The 21,859-nt window shown below is 49.3% G+C and overlaps 4 protein-coding genes across 10 annotated transcripts; 3 read left to right on the top strand and 1 right to left on the bottom strand.

Moving 5' to 3' along the window:
• Window positions 1–859: 859 nt before the first annotated feature.
• Window positions 860–6,302, top strand: PTPMT1 (protein tyrosine phosphatase mitochondrial 1). The gene is made up of 4 exons (XM_027578386.2): window positions 860–1,432; window positions 1,547–1,627; window positions 4,460–4,651; window positions 5,966–6,302. The coding sequence occupies exons 1-4, from the start codon at window positions 1,037–1,039 to the stop codon at window positions 6,122–6,124; spliced, it is 828 nt and encodes a 275-aa protein (XP_027434187.1). The 5' UTR covers window positions 860–1,036; the 3' UTR covers window positions 6,125–6,302.
• A 1,249-nt stretch (window positions 6,303–7,551) lies between these two features.
• Window positions 7,552–12,627, bottom strand: KBTBD4 (kelch repeat and BTB domain containing 4). 5 transcript variants are annotated; one of them, XM_027578385.2, is made up of 4 exons: window positions 12,431–12,627; window positions 10,974–11,587; window positions 9,537–9,643; window positions 7,552–9,093 (listed from the first exon to the last, which is right to left on the bottom strand). In XM_027578385.2, exons 2-4 carry the CDS (start codon window positions 11,560–11,562, stop codon window positions 8,233–8,235), a joined length of 1,557 nt encoding a protein of 518 aa, XP_027434186.1. In that variant the 5' UTR covers window positions 11,563–11,587; window positions 12,431–12,627; the 3' UTR covers window positions 7,552–8,232. The 5 variants fall into 5 exon arrangements, with proteins under 5 accessions (XP_027434186.1, XP_027434183.1, XP_027434184.1 ...); XM_027578382.2 differs by having other exon boundaries at window positions 10,974–11,591; XM_027578383.2 differs by having other exon boundaries at window positions 10,974–11,644.
• A 2-nt stretch (window positions 12,628–12,629) lies between these two features.
• On the top strand, window positions 12,630–17,902 carry NDUFS3 (NADH:ubiquinone oxidoreductase core subunit S3). Its single transcript, XM_027578387.2, has 7 exons — window positions 12,630–12,761; window positions 12,870–12,935; window positions 14,223–14,320; window positions 14,530–14,679; window positions 16,005–16,130; window positions 16,267–16,386; window positions 17,654–17,902. Exons 1-7 carry the CDS (start codon window positions 12,698–12,700, stop codon window positions 17,819–17,821), a joined length of 792 nt encoding a protein of 263 aa, XP_027434188.1. The 5' UTR covers window positions 12,630–12,697; the 3' UTR covers window positions 17,822–17,902.
• Window positions 17,903–18,875: 973 nt separating this feature from the next.
• On the top strand, window positions 18,876–21,207 carry FAM180B (family with sequence similarity 180 member B). Of its 3 annotated transcripts, XM_027580547.2 has the most exons (3): window positions 18,876–19,141; window positions 19,984–20,054; window positions 20,280–21,207. In XM_027580547.2, exons 1-3 carry the CDS (start codon window positions 19,057–19,059, stop codon window positions 20,673–20,675), a joined length of 552 nt encoding a protein of 183 aa, XP_027436348.1. In that variant the 5' UTR covers window positions 18,876–19,056; the 3' UTR covers window positions 20,676–21,207. The 3 variants fall into 3 exon arrangements, with proteins under 3 accessions (XP_027436348.1, XP_027436349.1, XP_035578884.1); XM_027580548.2 differs by lacking the exon at window positions 19,984–20,054 and having other exon boundaries at window positions 20,245–21,207; XM_035722991.1 differs by lacking the exon at window positions 19,984–20,054.
• Window positions 21,208–21,859: the final 652 nt, after the last annotated feature.

Genomic DNA, 21,859 nt, shown 5'->3' on the forward strand with positions numbered 1-21,859 from the left:
AAGATCAAGAGTTGCATGCTCGGGGCGCCTGGGTGGCTCAGTCGTTAAGCTTCTGCCTTCAGCTCAGGTCATGATTCCAGGGTCCTGGGGTCGAGCCCCACATCGGACTCCCTGCTTGGTGGGAAGCCTGCTTCTCCTTCTCCCACTCCCCCTGCTTGTGTTCCCTCTCTCTCTGTGTCTCTCTCCGTCAAATAAATAAATAAAATCTTAAAAAAAAAACGAGTTCCATGCTCCACCCACTGAGCCTGCCAGGCACCCCAAGTATGTATTACTTCTATGAGGAGAAAAGAAACCTTTTTTAAAAAAGCACCAGGTGCAAATAAATAAATAGCACCAGATGCATGTTCTACTTAAATGTAAATAAGCAGCATCACAATCATTGCTCTTACCTCTCTGTAGGGTGTGGTTTTTACATTTAAGCTTATTATAATACTTTAATATATTTTCATAATTAGATATTTTTATATATTGTTTCTTTACACACACACACACACACACACACACACACACACACACACTGGGGTTTGGGCAGGAGTAGGGAGCAATGAGTTCTGGCAGATGGGGAGGGTGGGGGAACGGCCATATCAACCCAGGTGCCCCTCTAGCCCTCTCTGCCAAGATAGCCCCCACTCCACCCCCACGGCCTAAAAGCTTAAAGCCCCTTCTTCAACTCTCCCCTTCAGGGCTGCCCCTATCAGAGTCTCTTCCTGGACTGGTCTTTCCTTTGGTGGAATCCCCCGTCACCTGGGGTCGCAGCCCCCTCCCTCTGGCCGGGGACTGGGAAGAGTGGCCAGGGCCAGCCTTTCCTCGGTCCGGCCCGGGGCCCGTTTCCACACGCGGGGTCAGAGCCCCCCCCACCTGGGGTCCCAGCCCCCTCCGAGAGAGAGGCCGCCGGCCTCGGACAGGGGTCCCTGTTTGACCCGCGGTAGAGTCGCAGGGCTCGGGCCCAGGACGCGCCCTCCCACGGCCGGGTCCCACCTGCCGGCGGGGGAATCCCTGGTCCCTCCCCCAGGCCGGCGGCCCCTCCTCCGGAGCCATGGAGCCGGGCCCAGGGGCCCCGGGCTCTTCCGCGGAGCGCCGGGAGGCCGGGCCCGAAGTCTCGGCGCCCGAGGGGCCCGCGCCGACCGCGTCGCCTTCGTGGGAGGCGGCAGACGACTCGCCGCCCTCGTCCCCGTCGCCCTCGGGGCCCTCCTCGCGGCCGCCGACCTCGAGTTTAGGCGTGGGCAGGTCGCGGCTGCGCCAGGCCGGGTGGGGCGGGATGGCGGCCAGCGCGTTGCTGGAGGCCGGCCTGGCCCGCGTGCTCTTCTACCCGACGCTGCTGTACACGGTGTTCCGCGGGAAAGTGCCAGGCCGGGCGCACCGCGACTGGTACCACCGCATCGACCCCACGGTGCTGCTGGGTGCGCTGCCGCTGCGGAGTATGACGCGCCGGGTGAGCCGCGGCGGGGGAGCCGGGCCGGGAGGCCCGGCCGCGGCGGAACTGGGAGCCGGCGAGAGCCGCCCGCGCCTCGGCGGCCCTTTCTGAGCCCCCTCTTTGCCTCGGCAGCTGGTACAGGACGAGAACGTGCGCGGGGTGATCACCATGAACGAGGAATATGAGACGCGGTTCCTGTGTAACTCCTCAAAGGTGAGGGGCTGGGAGCGGGGCAGGGACAAGGGCAGGGGCAACCGCCAGCCCCGTCCACTACCCTGGCTGGGCCTGGGACGGGGGGGCGGCGGGGGGAAGGTCGGGGGAGAGGGAGCTGCAAGCTGCAGGTGACAGTGCTCCAGGGACACGTGCCCCAGGCTTTTCCGCCTCTTCAAGAGGAGGGTCCGCCCTCTAAGCTTAAATGGCTGTGGCTGGAGGTAGAAACTAATTGTGAAAGGGAAACCGATGTGAAAGGCATTTAAAAGTAGTTGACAAAGTCTGACTACTCCTTTGTGCACAAATGTATTCTTAATTTCCGTAAATCAAGTCAGTAACCAAATCGAAAGGCAATTTTTCGATGGCTTGCTGATTTCATTCATTCAAACACTTACTGAGCACTATCAAGCACTGCCTTAGGCATTCAAGATGAAGACCCTATACTCTCTAAGAAGAAAAGCCACCCGCCGAGTCCCCAAGTATGTTTATCATAAAACAACCCCTTGAAAAATTGCATAGGCTTCATTTGGCATTGATTTTATTCATATGTTAACGATAAAGCGGAACTCCAAAATATTGTCATAAGAGTTCAGACCTAAAACAATTTTCATTAAGTTTCAATACTTGTTTGTGTAACTCTCCACACGGTTATTAGACATTGCACTATCTTTATATAAAGATGTTGCCCTGGGATGCCTGAGTGGCTTAGTCGGTTAAGCATGGGACTCTTAATTTGGCTCAGGTCATGATCTCAGCCCCACCTCTGGCTCTCTTTTGGATGTGGAGCCTTCTTAAGATTGTCTCTCTCCCTCCCCTCCCCATGTCAAATAAATAAATAACAATGTTGCCCTATCTTTATCGTGTTGACATCTATCAGCACTACACAATCATCTTTCTTGTTTACTGATACAACCTGATGAAGAGGCTATTATTTCAACCGGTAACCTTAGAAATGGACTCACATTTAAAATATATTCATTAGTGATGACATACATTTTTAGGAAATGGATAACAGTTCCTTGGATTTCCCAGAGTACTTTGCTACAAGGCCTCAGGAATTATTAGCCACAATGTTAAATGTTCTTTAGTGTGGTCAGTCCTGTGGAGTAAATCACAAAAAGTCCTTGGGTCTGAGGCATTGACACTTGTATGATGGAGCTATATTATCCAACTAGCCTAGAGAAAAGAAATCTCCACGGCAGTGGTTCTCACATTTTTATTTTTTTTTAAGATTTTATTTATTTGAGAGAGAGAATGAGATAGAACATGAGAGGGGGGAGGGTCCAAGGGAGAAGCAGACTCACTGCTGAGCAGGGAGCCCGATGCGGGACTCAATCCCAGGACTCCAGGATCATGACCTGAGCCGAAGGCAGTTGCTTAACCAACTGAGCCACCCAGGCGCCCATGGTTCTCACATTTTAATAAGCATAAATATTGTCTGGCAGTCTTGTTAAAATAGTAGATACCTAGGTACAACCCCCCAGAAATTCTGACTTAGGAACTTTAGGGTGGGATCCAGGAATCTGAAGAGTTAGCAAACTCCCGAGGTATTTCTGGCATAATTGATGCAAAGGCCCATGCTGCAAAACTGTTTTTTTGTTAGTTTCATGAGCAGTATGAAATATTGACCTTCACTCAGTCATAAAGTCTTTGGTTCCAACTAAATAGCTTCACTCATTAGCTGGAGCCTATTTGGAGTCTTTTTTTTTTTTTTTTTAAAGATTTTACTTTTTAAGTAATCTATACCCACGATGGGACTTGAATTCACAACCAGATCATAAGTCGCATGCTCTACCAACTGAGCCAGACAGGCACCACCTTATCTGGAGTCTTACAGGCAAAAAAGGGGGAAAAGAAAAAAAAAAGCTTGATATGACAGAGGCCTTATTTCTTCTATCACTTATTCTTTTCCTTTTCTGAAGTGAAAATGTACTAACAAAGGTAGGTGTGTTGTTTTAATTTTAAAATGGTAACTCTATTTTCTGCCGTGTACTCTCTCAAAAAAAAAAAAAAGTGGCAAAGAGGGGCTCAGTCGTTAAGCGTCTGCCTTGGGCTCAGGTCATGATCCTAGGGTCCTGAGATTGAGCCCCACATCAGGCTCCCTGCTCCGCAGGAAGCCTGCTTCTCCCTCTCCCACTCCCCCTGCTGGTGTTCTGTCTCACTGTCTCTCTCTGTCAAATAAATTAAAAAATCTTAAAAAAAAAAAGTGGCAAAGAAGAGACTTATAGACAGAGAAATAGAAAACTCTTGCAAAATACAGTAGTCCAGCCCTGCAGCTGGGTCACTGCACGGGTGCCAAGATTATGCAAAAACAGTTACACAACTTTTGCAGATGAATTTTATACAGGTAATATTTTGCAGCTAAAGATTCAAATACCCGGGGGCGCCTGGGTGGCTCAGTCGTTGAGCGTCTGCCTTCAGCTCAGGTCGTGATCCCAGGGTCCTGGGATCCAGCCCTGCATCAGGCTCCCTGCTCAGCAGGGAGTCTGCTTCTCCCTCGCCCTCTGCCTGCCGCTCTCCCTATTTGCGCTTTCTGTCAAATAAATAAATAAAATCTTTAAAAAAAAAAAATTCAAATACCCAAGGGGTACTTTAGGAACATTTTAAATCTTGAACATAATTCTAATTCAGTAGCACAGCTGTTGTTTGATGAAAGACCAATCATGCAGGTCAGCCATTTTAAAGACATCTCTCTAAGAAATTTCTTAAGTATATCCACATTGTAGTAAACCCTAAGCTTCCTTGTTATTTTGCTATCTCTCGGGAGCCTGTATTCATACTACTCATATCAGGCTTTTTTCATTCTCTTTTTTATGCTGGCGGACCTGGTTCCAGGAATGGAGGAACGTAGGAGTCGAGCAGCTGCGCCTCAGCACAGTAGACATGACTGGAGTCCCAACCTTGGCTAACCTCCAGAAGGGAGTCCAGTTTGCTCTCAAGTACCAGGCGCTGGGCCAGTCTGTCTACGTGCATTGTAAGGCTGGGCGCTCCAGAAGTGCCACTATGGTGGCAGCATATCTGATTCAGGTAGGAAAGGTCTTTCTGGACTGGTCTATTCATAGCATATTTCTAGAACTTTCAGTGGTGTGGTCTACTGGAAGGCCTTGCTGGAAGGAGCCATGTCCCCAATTTCTGGCTGTTGGGAGGTGGAAAGCACCTGAAGTTTGCAGATAGGCTGACCTCTGGCTTTGCCACCTAACAGCCGTGTGACCTTAGGCAAAAGTGGCTTCCCCTCTCTGATCCTCAAACTAAATGTGTCATGAAGCTTGAATGAGAAAGTATGTCAAGCACTGACCTACCTACAACAGGCACTCAAAAAATGAAGTTGCAAAGGATGTTAACACCAGTAAAAGACTAAAATAAAAGCATTTTTTATAAATAGCACGTCAGGAAATCTAGTACTGTAGATAGTAGTGCTGGTCACTTACAGCTCTGTAGGACTCAAGATTTCTTGAAGTATTTCAGAATAAAGTTCCAGACATTAGTTTCTAGAAACAGAGGATCCAATGGAATTTTGTCTATCACTTTATGATTGGCAGGTGTGAGGCTTTTAAGAATATTTATAAGCAAATACTCTCTAGTCCATTACTCCCTGTTACACAACTCCCAACTTAAATCATTTTTTTGTTACCTGTCTGGCCCCTGTAGAACATTTACTAAGTTATATGGATAGTTTAAGGAAAAAGGAAATGTAGAGATAACAGGCCTGGCTTTGAGTTACTGTGGACTGGTATGTGATTTAACAGTATTAAAGCTCTGATCATTAGGACTCCATTTACTGGAAATGGGTTCTCAGGAGGGTATTTTGGACTTGGTGAGAATTGACCCAGCTGGGCTTGAAATCTGTAGTTTCTTGGTTTTGTAGAGTTCTAAACCAATAGGTATCCTTAGGATACAAAGATAACTCTCTTACTTAAATCTAAAAAGTGCTGTTTTCCTAGCCATGATGACCAGTTGAATAAAAACATCTACCATATACTATCTCCAGGAAACTTATAACCAACTGCCCAGCTCCCAGAGGACATCTAATAGGCCTATGCAGGCTTGAATTAGGATCTCAGCTTTGCATGTTCAACTTTCTTTTTCCAGGGTTTGGCAGAGCAAGAATTAGGTAGAAAGACTGACTTGTTCGCTCAGCCTATTGCAAAGTATTTTGGGACTGGTTAACTGAGGGGGTTATACTACCCCCCCCATTTATAATATATGGGGCATGTTTTATAATGCCCCCCCAAAATGAAGTTTTTAAAATAATGAAATTCTGAGAGTCCATTAGCACATTATTAGGTCAAGGACACCTTAACACCTGCTTTCTTTTTCTGATTTCCCAATCCTGTACTTCAGGTGTACAACTGGAGTCCAGAGGAGGCTATAAGAGCCATCACCAAGATCCGGTCACACATCCACATCAGATCTGGCCAGTTGGAAGTTCTCAAAGAGTTCCACAAGGAGATTACTGCAGGGGCAGCAAAGGATAAGACTGGTCACACATCACAGATGTGAAATACACAGATTAGAAAGAACTCAAGACAACCCTGCTTGCTATAGATTCAAATAGTTTTAACAGGACCAAGGGGGATAAAGCCCAGACTTGACATAGCAGAAATGTGCTAAGTAATGGATAATTTTGCTCCTTTTGTCTTGTTTCACTTTCCTGAAGTAACACTGTTGTATGCCTGGAGAGAGTTAGTGTGGCTTCAATTCACTGGCTATGGGGATATGGGATGAGGGTCCTTGTTTTCTCGAAGAGGGTCAAAGAAATCTATTGTGTATCTAACGCTGTGCCCAATGATATTTAGCACGACTCAAAAACATTTAACACTGGGAAAAGAGGAGAAATACTCAGCTCAGACTCTTTGCCACTGTCAGACCCCAATTCATGGGCCCCATGGGGCTCTCCTCCCCTTTTGGCGCAGTGATCCTGTATGTAGAAAAGGAAGTACAGGATCCAGTCAGTATTGTGGCGCATATGTAATCCATTTACCTTAGGGAATCACTCCTTCAGAATTCAAAACAGACACACATATCCCTTCCAAAACTTTTATTTGTATGAACAGTTCCTAGCTCTTGGCTTACCTTAGTGCTTTTAAAAGAGTAAAGACCTTATATATTTAAATTTGAAAAAAATTTCTGCTATTAATCAGAAATAATACTTTCTACTTCTTTCTGGATTACTCCTTGGAGTAAGCCCGAAATAAAACCAAACTGTTGGGCGCCTGGGATCAAGTCCCGCATCAGGCTCCCTGCTCTTTGGGGAGTCTGCTTCTCCCTCTGCCCCTCCCCCCACTCGTTCTCTCTCTCTCTCTCTCTCTCTCTCAAATAAATCTTAACCCCCCCCCCAAAAAAACCCAACAAAGTGTTCACTGGGTATCTAACCCAAAGATACAAATGTAGTGATCCGAAGGGGTATGTGCACCCCAATGTTTATAGCACCAATGTCCGCAATAGCCGAACTATGGAAAGAGCCCAGATGTCCATCGACTGATGAATTAATGAAGATGTGGTATACACACACACACACACACACACACACACACACACACACACACACACACACACACACACAATGGAATATTACACAGCCATCAAAAAAATGAAATCTTGCCATTTGCAACGATGTGGGTAGAACTAGAGAGTATTATGCTAAGTGAAATAAATCAATCAGAGAAAGACAATTATCATATGATCTCAATGATATGCAGAATTTAAGAAATAAGGCAGAGGATCATAGGGGAAGAGAGGAAAAAATGAAATAAGACGAAAACAGGGAGACAAACCATAAGAGACTCTTAATCTTAGGAAACAAACAGGCTTGCTGGAGGGGAGGGGGTGAGGGGATGGGGTGGCTGCGTGATGGACACTGGGGAGGGTATGTGTTGTGGTGAGCACTGGGCGTTGTGTAAAACTGATGAATCACAGAGCTGTATCCCTGAAACAAAAAATACAGTCTAAAGAAAAATTAAAAATAAATAAATAAATAGCATGTATACTGAGGGAAAAAAGAAAAAAAAAACACACAAAAAACCCAAACCAACAAACAAAAAAATCCCCAGTGTTCATTTCCTGACAGGTGAGAAAACACAAGATGCAGTGTCCTGAATTCTAGAGTCGGTGCTTGCTGGTGAAGGACACCTTCAGCTTAGACCATTCTCCCAACCAAAGCCTGAAGGAAAACTCTAACACCTAATTCTTTGTGGGAAAATTATCAACTAGCCACTTTGCAGGTTATAAAAAAAAGGAAGATGGGGGCATCTTTCCTTCTGTCGTGGATCAGAGGTGCCTCTACCTAACATTGATCAGGGAATAGGTGGCTGTGCCTACGGTCTGAGAACTGGCTTACTCAGAGCCATCTGCAGTGAGGCACAGGATTACCAGGGGACGGCAGAGGGCCGGCTGGCCTACTCTTGGAGCAGCCAGCTGAGCAGCATCGGTCTAAAAAGCCCCAAAGGGAACACCCCTGTGGGTTCAGGAAGGACTGAGGTGCTGCCCTTTCTAACGTGTGCCAAAAAAATAACATAGTACTCTGATCAGGGCCCCAGGGACTTTGAATTTGGATGGATAGGTGCCAGAAAATGGGAGGGCAGAAGTCAGCTGCTCTTCCCCCCACAGCCTTAGGCCAACACAAACTGCACATTAGTAAGTAGCACCTTAATGCCTCTGGTGACAGTTACAGCTGAAGTGGCAGGGTCAAGCTTGTAGGTGTTGGCATCCCCCTTTTTATATCGGTCCCGAAAAACATAGATGCTCCCATTACAGCTGGCGATCTTCCAGAGGGATGGGGCAGAGCTCCAGGCCTCAGGAAGGCAAAGTCGGGTAAAGCTGTCTAGCAGGGGATTGTAGCACACCAGGGAGTCCCCTTCAGCCACGATGAACACCAGATCCTTATGCACAGCTGCGTGCATGTGACCTGCGAAGGGCAGAACATAGGGCTTCACATGGCATTTGTCTGTCTCTGTGTCAAAACACTGGATGAGTCGGGAGGGTTTGGTAAAGAAGTCCAGGTCATTCTCCTCCCCGCCCAGTAAGTAGATGATCCCGTTAAGGTTGGCACCAGCGGCCCCTGACACAGCCACCTCTAGCTGGGTTGTCTCTGTCCAGACGTTATCACCTACCCGATAATAGATAACTGCATTGGAGAGGGTATCCTGCAGTGTCTTGCCACCCAGTGAATATATAGCATCTTTCCCGGGCACAGACACCAGGGTGTGCTGGAGCCGGTCCCGGGGCAAAGGTGCACACCATTCCCAGTCCACAGTGGCATTGTTGCACTTCCACATGCGCCGTGGGATGGACCCTCCCACCACGTATAAGTCTCCGCCATGCTTACAGGCTGCAGTGATCTGGTGGCACAAGCTGTTTTGGCCACTTACACTGATGGAGTCATCTTCTGCACAGTGTAAGGACACAGCCAACGAGTGGGTACGAGATGACTCTTTCCCGATCAGGTAAATGTGCACATTCTCCCCGATCTCCTATTGGCAAAATTAAAATCATAGATGACATCTATCAGTTCTAGGCTAAGGCTCAGCTGAGAAGCCTACCCTTAAGGTTCTGGACCGCACACTTGTATCCTGCTCTAAACCTACTTCCCTTGAGTTACTGTGTGCCATTCTGACTGTCCTCCAATCATTTTCTTTCAGGCATTTTATGCTGGGGCAGAGAATCTGTTGCTCTCATCCTGAGCTGGTGCTTTAGAAAAAAAGGTGCTTAGGATTAGTGCAATGGTAAAAGTAGTTCTCTCAAGGAACTTTGTGGAGCTCAGAGGCTGGTGTCTGGGCTCATGCACACATCCTCTTCCCCGGTTCTTAACTTTGAGCCAGAGATGACTCATTAACCAGCTAACAATGAGGCCAGACCAATAGCTGGAATGCACAGATATTATGGTGTCCCAACCCTAAAGAGAAATCTGCCTTACCTTCAAGCTAGTTCTCAGTGACTCTGCAAAAGCCTCTCTTTCTTCTTTATTGAAATTGATCCAGGCTTCTATTGCCTCTGTTGGGTTCTGGGAACATGGAACTCCATCTGTGAGAGTCAGAGGAAAGACAGTCGATGGCAATCCAACAATCCAAAAGGGAAATTTAAAGCCACTGTAAATCACTTTGTTGTGATCACTTTGTGAATCACTTTGTCGGACTATCACCGCGCGTGTGTGTGTGTGTGTAAGAAATTAACCTAAATTGCATACCTCACTTGCAGGGTCACAATTGTTTTTTGTTTGTTTCCTTTTTAAAGATTTATTTACTGGGCACCTGTGTGATTCAGTTGGTTTAGCATCTCACTCTTGGTCTGGGCTCAGGTCATGATCTCATGGTCATGGGATCAAGCCCCATATGGGGCTCTCTGCTCAGTGCATAGTCTGCTTCAGATTCTTTCTCCCTCTCCCTCTGCCCTTCCCACTTGCACCCTCACACAATGGCACTCTCTTTCTAAAAGAAATAAAATCTTTAAAATTTTTTATTTATTTATTTGAGAGAGAGAGCACGCATGAGCGGGGGGGGGGGGCAAAGGGAGAGGGAGAGAGAATCTCCAGCAGACTCTTTGCTGAGTGCAGAGCCCCACACTAGGCTTGATCCCACAACACAAAGACCAGGACCTGAGCTGAATCCAAGAGAACAAGGCTCACCGACTGAGTCACCCAGGCGCCCCCAGGGTCAGGATTGTTATGTAAAGTAGGCCCATCACTTAAAATGTTTGTTATGTAAATATCTTGACTCATCATCAATTTACTTAGGTAACCAGTCCCACAGGTACAGGCAAAGTGCAGGATAGATGAGAACATTTATACACAAAACAGCTCCTCACTACCTTTTGGTTTTATTTTTTTTTAATTCAATACTTGTATATAGTTGACCCTTAAAAAACAGGGGTTTGAAATGTGTGGGTATACTTATATGTGGATTTTTTTCAATAAATGTAGTACAGTATTGCAAATGTATTTTCTCTTCCTTATGATTTTCCTAATAACATTTTTTCTCTAGTTTCATTAATTGATTATGTTATTGATAATGCTTCCCGTCAATAGCAGGGTATTTGTGAAGTTTTGGGGGGAGTCAGAATTATATATGGATTTTGACTGTGCAGAGGTCGCAGTCCTCATCCCCACATTGTTCAGGGGTTAACTGTATATCGCAAAGTACTGCTTTTATTTTCCAGGGTTCTTGCTCTGGAAAGGACTGCCTAGGACAGCAGCTAAATCTCACCTCAGTCTCTCAAAAGGGATCTAAATTCTTACCAGGAATAATAATGTAAATTAATACCAGGAAGCCTGAAGATTCCTTTCTCCTGAACTAGAAGCTCCACTAAACATCATACCCAAGTAGTTGAGTATGGTGTGCCCCCTCCCTCAACTTACCCGAGATGATATCAGTTAGTAGATGGTGGGGCAGGTGGAGAAATTCCTCTGTGCTCTGCAGCTGGGCCAGGTGGGCCTTGGCACAGTGTTTGGCAGCAGTGTAGAGCTCAGGATCACTGTGCCTATCTGCCAGCCACATCACCTGAAGGCAGTTCCCCACCTGCACTGTGCGGGCCAAAAACCGAGAACATTCCTCAAAGAGAGATGTCAGCTGATACATGTCTGACACCTCATAAATTTCCTGCAGCTCTTCAGCTCGAAGTTTCACGGTCCCATGGTAGATATAATCAACCAAGAGCTGGAAAACAGATTCGCTGACATCCTGCAGTACAATCACTCGGTTGTGAGCCTCCTTCAGGTTGGAAGTGAACATGGACCGGAAAAAGCAGCTCTGAGCTGAGAGGACCAGCCGGTGGAGCTGAAACTCCCGGCCTTCCACTGAAATGGTGACATCAGCAAAGAGCTCTTCCTCCAGACACAGTTTCATGATGCCCTGAGCCACACGGCCGGAGTGTGACCTATCTTTGAAAGTGTAGTTCACAAAGTAGTTTTCATCCATGGATGCTCCAGGCTCCTCTGGTGATTCCATGGTAGCCAACTTCTCTCTCTGCCAGCTGTCTGCAAAGCAACACCACCCTGAGTAATGGGGAATCCACAGTCTTTGAATCCAACTGTTCAATTCAGGGAGGGAGAAGATAAAAGTGACAGCAAAGTAGGCGGAGATTGACCTTAGTCCTAATGACCTCTCGGAAGCTCTCCTTCAACCAAAGCTGAGTTCATTCTGCAGTGCACTCCATCCCTAATGAAATCAATAAAATTTCCTACTCTGGGTGTTTCCCTAAGAAAACAGAATATTCCTTTCCATGATGTAACAAAAGGCTTGGTATTTAGGCCAACACGTGAAAGCAAGGCGCTGGATGAAGCCTATGATCTTAAGCCTGGCAAAAAGCCTTACTAACCAAATGACTATTGGGCACAAAACTAGTGAGGCTCTGAGCAGCAGAACCCGACAGAATAGACCCCCGTGTTCTTGTGGACAAGGTCCCTCTTCCCCCACGCATGGAGTTCAGACCTTCCAAAATGAGGCTTGGCCTGGGACATCTGTTAGCCCCACATTTTCTCTTTCCTGCTTCTCTCCTGCACTTCCCTGCTCGCCCTAATGACTCCCCAGGACTCCGTCCCAGAACGCGAGACGGAAGCCCAGCCGTCCTCAGCCCGGTTCAAGAGTAGGCCCAGCGCCTTGAGTCGCCTAGGAAACGGTGGCTAGGGAAACCGTTCTTCTCTCTCTCTCTCTCCCTCTCTCTCCCTCTCTCTCCCTCTCCCCAACACCCCGCCCCCGGCTCCTCTCCACGCCCCCTCCCGGCGCCCGCGGGCCCCAGTCAAAAGCTTAGCTCGGGGGGCGGGGGCGGGGAGTGGAATGTGGAACCCAGAACCCCGGCCCCTTCCCCTCCTCTCACCCGTCCGGTTCTTTAGGGTCCTCGCCTTCTCTCCAGCCTCTGCTACACCAGTCTAGGACCACGTTCACCTCACGGTTTGCCCACCTGTCTACCTCGGTTTCTCACCTGCCTACCCTTTCATTCTGAAGCCCGGAATCCGGAACCTCTGCTTTCGGCCCCGCGTCTGCCCGGAAGAAAAATCGGACGTACACTTCCGCTTCCGGTCCGTGCCCTTGGGGCTCCGTGCCCTGTGGGTCTTGCCTTGCCTGCCTGGTTGCATCCCGGAACATGGCGGCGGCGGCGGCGAGGGGGTGGTGGCGGGGCCTAGTGGGGTCCGTGGCGCTGGCCAGGGGTAAGCCAGGGGCAGCTGGCTGAGGCCCAGGGCGGGAGCGGAGGCGCGCTTAGCGCAGGGAGCCCATTAAGCTTCACCTTGCGCTTGTCTTTTTATCTTCCGGTGCAGGGGCCGGGCGACCCTCGGTGCTGTTGCTGCCGGTGAGGAGGGAAAGCGCCGCGGCCGACACGCGCCGTGAGTATGTGCGGGCCGGGCCCTTCTCGGGACTACAGGCGGGGGACCCTTCATTCTTTTCGTCAGGTGTTTGCCCCCTGCCCTGGGATGCCCTTCCCTGTGTCCTCTGGCAGATCTCTGCTTGTGGAAACCTGACTGCAGTAGGCCTCATTCTGCGAGCAGAATCGGGCTCTCCCTGTGTCCTTATGTGTCTCCCTGTTCTGGCCCTGATTACTGCTTGTCCGTTTCCATGATTCTTTTTCTCTCTGATTAAACTGTCGGCTCTTTGAGAGCAAGAAACAGCGTTTGGGTCTTAGAGTCCTGTTAAGATAGTTCGCATTGAGTGCTAGGTTGTGTGCTAGGCAGCTTGCTAAGTGATTTAGCGAAATGATTTTATTTAGTCTTCAGAACAATATTATGAGGTAGATAGCATTGTGATCCTCTTGCTATAGATGAGGAGACAATTCAGAGAAGTAACTTGTCCAGAGTCACAGAACTAGTGAGTGACAGAGTAGTCCTGCCTGCTGCCAAAGGCAGAGAACACTTAACCACGGTGTGTGCAACCTATGATGTGTGGGTACTCAGTGATTGAGGGATGCGTGAATGGATGTATGGAGATATATTACAATCAACATAAGCAGATTGGGAGTCAGGAGACCTGGCATTTCCTCCTTTTGGACTTCAGTTTCCTTATCAGTGGGCGGGAAAATTTTTTTTTTTTAAGATTTTATTAATTTGAGAGAGAGCGACACATAGAGAGCATGAACAGGGAGGAGAGGGAGAAGCAGGCTCCATCCCAGAACCCTAGGATCATGACCTGAGCCAAAGGCAGACGCTTAACCAACTGAACCACCTAGCCCCCCACCCCAAAAGGTTTCAACTAGATAATCTTTGAGGGCTCTTCAGCCCTGAAGTTCTTAGCTTGAGAACCTGTTGTGAGCCAGGTGCTAAGGAGATAACAGAGAAGCAAACATTCTGGTTCCCACCCTTAATGAGTTCCTGGTTTGGTAAGAGTTGAGATAATATGCTGCTTTAGTAGAAATGCAGGCGTTGTGAAGGAAGAACCAGGGAATAGCTTTGAGAAGCGGCAAATACCCCAATTGCAGTAATAAGAAGCGTCTTTGTGGACTCTGTAGGTGACATTTTTCCTAAGTTTTCCCTGGATGAGGAACCCTCCACCCTCACCTTCTTCAGGGTTCTGCAGGGAGCCCTGCTGGGAGGCAACACCCCTTGGGAGCCCAAGAGACTGAATGCAGGCGTGGCTGCTGCCTTCTCCATTCCTCTGTTAAATATGCCTTCTCCTTCCAGCCACTGTCAGACCACGGGATGATGTGGCCCACAAGCAGCTCTCAGCTTTTGGAGAGTATGTGGCTGAAATCCTGCCCAAGTATGTCCAACAAGTTCAGGTAATATTCACAACCGTGGTTTGGTCATGGGTCAAGAAAGAACCATGTTCTCAGGGTATGTAGGAGTAGGCAGCCTGGTATGAAAGAAACCAGTCTCTTCTATCCCACTTGGACTTTTTTTTCTGTCTTAAACCAGGAGACTCCATCTGAAGTTAGCTGCTCTCTCAATAGCTCTTTGTTCCTTCTTTTTTCTCTTTCTGTATTTGCAGGTGTCTTGCTTCAATGAGTTAGAGATCTGTATCCATCCTGATGGAGTCATCCCAGTGCTGACTTTCCTTAGGGATCACACCAATGCACAGTTCAAATCCTTGGCTGACTTGACAGCAGTGGACATCCCTACTCGGCAGAATCGTTTTGAGGTCAGTCAGGAAATTTGAGAAGATTTGGTGTGTAAAGAAAAGGCTTGTGTGTCTTAGGGTGATAGCTACCAATGGGAACCATAGGCCTCCTTAGTTTTAGTTCAGGTCAAACAATACAACGATACAAACAATGCCACACAGCAGTTAAACTAGGGCCTCAAATCAAGCAAACCTCAAGTTTGAATCCTAGCTCTGCCACTAATAGGCTACGTGACTTCAGACATTTTGTTTAGTCTTTTTTTTTTTTAAGATTTTATTTATTTATTTGACAGAGAAAGAAACAGCGAGAGAGGGAACACAAGCAGGGGGAATGGGAGAGGGAGAAGCAGGCTTCCCACAGAGCAGGGAGCCCGATGCGGGGCTCGATCCCAGGACCCCGGGATCATGACCTGAGCCAAAGGCAGACACCCAACGACTGAGCCACCCAGTGCCTCTTGTTTAATCTAAGCTTAAGATTTTTTTTTTTTTTAAGATTATTTATTTGTTTGAGAGAGCACACACATGCACAAACGGGGTAGGGGCAGAAGGAGAGGGAGAAGCAGACTCCCTGCTGAGTGGGGAGCCTGATCCCAGGACCCTGAGATCATGAACCTCGGTTCAAAGTCAGATGCTTAACCTATCAAGCCACCCAGGTGCCCCTAAGCTTTAGATTTCTTATGTGCAAAATAAGCATAAAATTGTCCCTACCTCATAGAGTGGTTGTGAGGATGAAATGAGATAGTACGGGTAGATTGCCAGCACGTGGTATGTTCTTAATACGTTTAGCTGTTGATTTTTACTAATCATCTATTTGCCAGATCTTGGGATCAGAGGAGAAGTAGTACCCAATACCTGCCCTCAAGGAGTCCCCCCCGCCAACTCTAGTGAGGGAGAAGGACACATAAAGGGCTGACCGTGATAACATATAATGCATGGGATGTTAGATGCTCTGAGAACACAGGAGAGGCACTCAGTTCTGTTGGGAGGCTTTGAAGAGAGAGAGAAAGTTAGTGCTGAACCTTCATGGATGATCAAGAGACCAGGAATAAGCCCAGAAAGGATTGGGGCTGGCGGGGGTGGTGGGGGTCCAGTGTCATCCCAGACAAAGGGAATACCATGAGCAAAGGTAAGCATGCTGACATGCTAAGCTATAGCATGGCTTAGGCCTTCAGAAGTAGTTGTAAATATAGGAGGATCTTGAGGTTTTTGAGCTTCAGGACAGAAGACACATTCACAGGTAGAATCCTAACCCACACTGTATCCTCGTCATTGATGTTCTCACTCAGGGACTCCCACCCCAGACTGTGTGGCCATCTTGGTCCTCCAGTTCCTTTTGCTCTCCCTAGATTGTTTACAACCTGCTTTCTCTGCGCTTCAACTCTCGGATCCGTGTGAAGACCTATACAGATGAGCTGACACCCGTTGAGTCCACTGTTTCTGTGTACAAGGCAGCTAACTGGTATGAGAGGGAGGTAAGTTACTAGACATGTTACTAGATAGTAACTCTAGGCCAGAGTTGCAGAATTGGTTGAAACTATTGCATGCAGTGCATCCTCACCCCTGTGTTGGCCATGATGGACTAGTTGCCTGAGGGCCTTTTTTTCCTAGATCTGGGACATGTTTGGAGTTTTCTTTGCTAACCACCCTGACCTAAGAAGGATCCTGACAGACTATGGCTTTGAGGGACATCCTTTCCGGAAAGACTTTCCCCTGTCTGGCTACATTGAGGTAGGATGAACCTTGAAACTGGGGCAGCAGCCTCGGGGAAGGACTGGCAGGGAACATGGTCTGTGTATTGTGGTGGGTCTAAGAGCATAGCCTTGGGGCGGGGAGAACATAGGCTCTGGATTCAAATCCTAGCATTGCTTTTGTAATCTGGGTCCTGTTACTTAATTTCTTTATGACGATTTTCTCAGCTGCAAAATGGTAACAATAGTACTTAACTAATAAGATTTATGGTGAGCTAAATGACTTATGGTTACAGCCTGGTGTCCTGTAAATTCTCAGTTGACACCAGCCATTATCAAAATGATCATTTTAATGACCAGGGTGACCTTGAGGACACACTTTGTCTGTCCACAATATCTAAAAGCAGAGAACCATTTTACCCTGCCCTGGACCTCTGAGAAGGCACCTGACAGGGAAGACACTTAATGTTTAGCCCTTGAGAATGGTCAGAGGCAGGATCAGTAACGTGTGACTACAAGGGCCTTATGAAGAATTCCAGTGCTTTGCTTTACCACCCTTGTGCTACAAGTTGTTCATGAGCAGGAAGATGGTCTCCTGCATACATAAACAGTGATTTTGTAGCAAAGTAACTTTTTAGAAATGCTGAGCTAGTAGCAATCCACCCTTTCTCTTCAGTACCCAAAGATGCCTGTTTTCTCAGTGTTTTGCATGGTCTCATTTGCTTCTCCAGCTACTTCTGGTTAGGGAGGGCTACTTCCCTCTCCTTGTTTTCACTGTCTCCCTTATCTGGTTTGCCTCTTCACCGCACCACCTGTTTGTACCTTATCCAGCTGATCCTCCCACCAGGAAAAGCAATGCCAAATTTATTGCCTTGCATCTTGACAGTGATAATGCCAAAGCCACATGGTCTGAACCTGAGTGCTTACTAGTTTAGGTTCACTCTTTTCAGCCACTGACTTGCTTCCTAATCCTGGGCTGATGCTTACCATTTCCTTATAAGAGTGGGTGGGTGAGCAAAGTCAGTGGTGCTGGAAAAGTTGCTCAGAGCTTATGATGTGGGGATGGTGAGCAGGGGAGCCTGGCTGGGTGAGAGCAGGCCATTTTGGACTAAGGGTGGGATGTGACTTGATCGGTAATACTGAAGTGCATGGAGACTTGCTGACAGAGGCTGGAATAGCACTCAAGGACAGAGAAGTAATGCAGTTGGTGAAGTCACCCATGCCCTTGGGAGCATAGGCTCCTTAGCGGCTCAGTAGCTCTGAACAAGGTCTTCCTCAGTGCTTAAACGTGTCTTTCTCTTCTGCAGTTACGCTATGACGATGAGGTGAAGCGGGTGGTGGCTGAGCCGGTGGAGTTGGCCCAGGAGTTCCGCAAGTTTGACCTGAACAGCCCATGGGAGGCTTTCCCTGCCTATCGCCAGCCCCCTGAGAGTCTCAAGCTTGAAGCAGGAGACAAGAAACCTGAAACCAAGTAGCTCCAAGGAAGGCATGTGGATACTAGAAAGCGTTTTATCTATAACTGAGCATCTCTGTAAATAAAATCCTTAGGTGAATGAGTTCTTGTGTGCTTACCGGTACAAGTGAAGCTTGACTCGGGAGAGGGTTTTTTTTCCCCCCTGTCCCTTAAAGAGAATACCAACCCAGGCATCTCTTTTAGTACAGTTGCAGACATGGTGACCTGCAGGCGTGGATGTACTTCTGAGAGGGATTCTGGAGCTGAGACAGAAAGTTCTCACTGTCCACAGGGCTTAGGATGGGTGTGGCATGGTGTCTCCTGAAAACTGGAGGGCCCTCAACAACTGCAGGAGAAAACCCCTGGTCACAGCAGACTGGTGGCAGCTGATGGGTCGAGGGGTCTAGTGGAACCAGGGAACCCCGCACCCCCATCCCATCCAAGCATCCACAGGGTTCCACGAGCCACAGCTCAGTTTAGAGTCTTGAACCCTGCATCCTGGTCCCCGCTGTCTTAACAGCTCATCACGCTTGGGCTAAGGTAATCTTCCTAGACTCCAGCCAGAGCTGAGAATGTTGTAAGCAAGCAAAGGAAGTCCCAGGGCTGCTGCAGAAGATACTCAGAAGCTGCAGATACGTCTTCTAGGTGACAGGACTCCACCCTAACCAGCCTGGGGTCAGTATGGCACCTGAGGTGCAAGTGCTCAGCTCTGCTGGTCCATGGGACCACGCAGCCAGCCTGTCATGTAGTTGGAGAACCATTGCAATTCCAGAACCAAGCTTTGCAGCTGATGCTTTTGGCTGCCGAGGGGCTCCCTGGAGGCTGGGCTGGGCTGGACTGGGTGTTAGAGCCTGAGCTCAGCTGCAGGATGTTTTGGGGGTGAGGACAGATAGTAAGGTAGTGTTACTGCCTGGGCTCTTTCCTACTTCTTGGGAGGGCCAAGCTAGAGCTATTTGCTACCAAGCACCATTTTTCTAGTAAGCAAGCATCCCGCCCATCTGGACAGGAACAGGCTGAGGGCTTGACAAGCAGGGAGCCAGACTCCTACTGCCAGCAACTAAAGATTCCACGTTTCCATGGGATGGAAAGGTCCTGGGAAGTCAGAGCCAACCCCTCCCTGTTTAGCACTGAAGGCTGACACACAAAATAGGGAACGCCTGAGCAGCCTGCGGTGGAAAGTTGGAGCCGTGCTGTGTGGCGGGTGGATGCAGGAGCAGAGAACAGCCGGGGAGAGGAAGACTCGGGACGTGGTGGGGCATGGCTGGGACGATGCAGTTCCTGGCTTGGCTAATAGTAACCATCTGCCTTCTCCCTGGGGTGACTACAACCCAGCACCGTCCAGGTACCAGGGCTTTAGGGTGGCGTGGATGGGAGCCAAGGAATGCTGCTGGCTGATAGCAGTTAAAGTCGGTTCTATCTGAACGTAGCGGGGCGTAGGCACTGTGGGCGTGGTACCAGATTAACCTATGCAACAGGGGTAATAGTCTGGGCTCCAACCCTGGAACCAGAAAGGCCCAAGTGAAGGGAGGTAGTTCCAGGTGCCCTCAGTGCCAGCCCTGGACAGAGGTGGACAGTGGCCTTATTCTAGATGTGCAAAGCAGGACCTCTGGACCTGCCCTGGGCTTGGGACCGTCATTCTAAGGGCTGGGCGGCACACCAGAGTGTGAGATGAAGGAAGCTGCAGCAAACAACCTGCCGTGCCTGGCTTCCCTGCCTTTTGCATGATCACTACTGAGGAGCAAGAAAGGAGTAGATTTCTTCCTAAAGGGGTCCTTGACCCTTGGGGAGAGTCACTGGCACTGTTTTAGGTCACATTGTCCCAGATGATTATAGGGAGGGGAAGTGGGAAGTGAAGTGTCTTGTGACCCAATGGTCGAGTTCTCTGCCAAGGGAACTGTAGAAGTTCAAGGAGGAGTCCTGGACATTTGCTGAGGTGGTATCTGGGTTTGGGATGATGATTTGGGGATCACAAGACCTACGCCTGGGAGGCTGAATGTCAATGTGCATGCGTGTGTGTATATGTGTGTGTGTGTAAGGGAAGGGGGACATGGGATGGCATTCCTGCTCTTTTGTAGATAGAAGAACCTCTAGGCATTCCTACCAAATAGCTAAGGGGCACTTCTGGAAGGCTGGGGTATTCAGGGTGGAGCTTGGCAGGGGCCTGACTCCTTTCTGCTGCCCCAGGGCAGCCCATGGACAGCGCCAGCGTGGGAGGTGGCCTGCAGGAGCCAGAGGCCCCGGAAGTGATGTTTGAGGTCTTTCCTCCAGCCTGGGATATGGGGGAGGGAGTGTCCAGAGGTCCCTAAGCTTAGGGTTGGGAAGGGGGGATGTCTCAAGCTAGTCCTGCTGGGTGGGGAGGTGGGAGGGTAACCCAGCATGGGTCCTACTGCCTGCTTATGCCCTCCCTGGCCCACTCTTGTTCCCTGCCCTGCCCTGCCCTCCCAGGCCCCAGCCCACCCCTTACATGGCTCCCCTTGCAGCTGCTCTGGGCTGGGCTGGAGCTGGATGTCATGGGGCAGCTGCGTATCCAGGACGAGGAACTGGCATCCACACACCCAGGCCGCCGACTCAGGCTCCTCCTGCAGCAACACGTGCCCAGTGACTTGGAGGGTGCTAAGCAGCGGCTGCGGCGGTTCCAGGACCTGCGGAAAGGGCCTCCTCTTAGCCCTTGGGACTTTGAACATCTGCTCCTCACAGGCCTGTCCTGTGTCTACCGGCTCCATGAGGCTAGTGAGGCTGAAGAGAGGGGTCGCTGGGCTCAGGTCTTCGCCCTGCTGGCACAGGAAACACTCTGGGACCTGTGCAAGGGCTTCTGCCCCCAGGGGCAGCCCCCATCTTTGGGGCCCTGGGCCTTGATCCTTGACCCCTTTCCCTGACTCTCCCCTTCCACCTGCCAACCCACCACTGCCCCCCAACTTGTGGCCCAAGCCAGACCCAGCCTGGGCAGTGGCTTTCATCTGGCATGTGGTCCTTCCCACTGTGTTCAGGTCTCTGGGCTTGGATTGTACCCTGAACGCAGTTTACCCCTGCCCCATTTTCTTCCCTGAGCCCTGGTAGGCTAAGAGCCTGGGTCTCAGGACACAGGCACAGAGCTAAAAGCAGGAATTGCAGGTATGTGTTGGGGTTAGGGTTGAGAAGTGTGTTCAAGGATGCTGAAAAGAAAGCTGCCCCCAAGGAAGGCCAAGTCCGACGCTCCAAGTCCTACCCTGGCAGTCTGTGACAAGTCCTGCGGAATCTGTGGGAACCTTGTGAATGCCCAGCACCCAGTCCTAATTTACATACCTTTTTAAATCCCAACCAATGCTCTGGAGTCCCTGTGCCCCAAGTTCCCCATCTGGACTAGAATAGACTGGACATTTTTAGTCTGTTGGAGGAATGGAGGAAAGCAGGTGGAAGAACATTACCTTTCCTTGGTGGGGGTGGGGCGGGGTGGGGAGGGAGCAGGTTTTTTGGTCCATCTCAAGTCTCAGATGAACACCTCAGAGGGGAAGGGAGGCTGCGAGGGAAATGATTGAGAGAGACAAGCTGAGTCTGGCTGGTGTAGTCCTCCTGATCCTGTGTAGCTGTCCCATAAAATGTTTTGTTCTGGTCTGCAGCCTGTGCCCTTTTATGCCAAAGTAAGTTGTTTAACCCCTGCCCTGGGCGATTCACCCTCCCCGTTGTGGAAGGGCAGGAGTTGGAACAACCAGGTATCAGTGTCTCATCCCACACACACCCTGCTAGAAGAAAGAATGTTCTGTTTCCTTGAATCCCGTATTCCCAGAAAGGGAGCAGGGTGTGGTCCCTTGTCACAAGAAAGAACCAGCTGGACCCTAAGCGACCTGGTAGGTCAGTGGGAAGGAGGCAGAGGGACTGACTACAAAGTAACGTGAAGGGGAGTCCCGCAGGGGGCTGGTCGAGTCAGGTTCAGTTCAAACTCCCATCTCCTCGCCCTCGCCGGGCCTGACCAAATCCTGCCCTCGGCCCTCCGACCCCCACCCCCGGTCTGCAGTAGTCAGTGCCTTCCCGCCCCGCCCGAGACCACAGCGTCGCAGACAAGACAGAGCGCAGGACCCCAGGC

This window comes from Zalophus californianus, chromosome 11, assembly GCF_009762305.2.
Source record: "Zalophus californianus isolate mZalCal1 chromosome 11, mZalCal1.pri.v2, whole genome shotgun sequence".
Lineage (NCBI taxonomy): Eukaryota > Metazoa > Chordata > Mammalia > Carnivora > Otariidae > Zalophus > Zalophus californianus.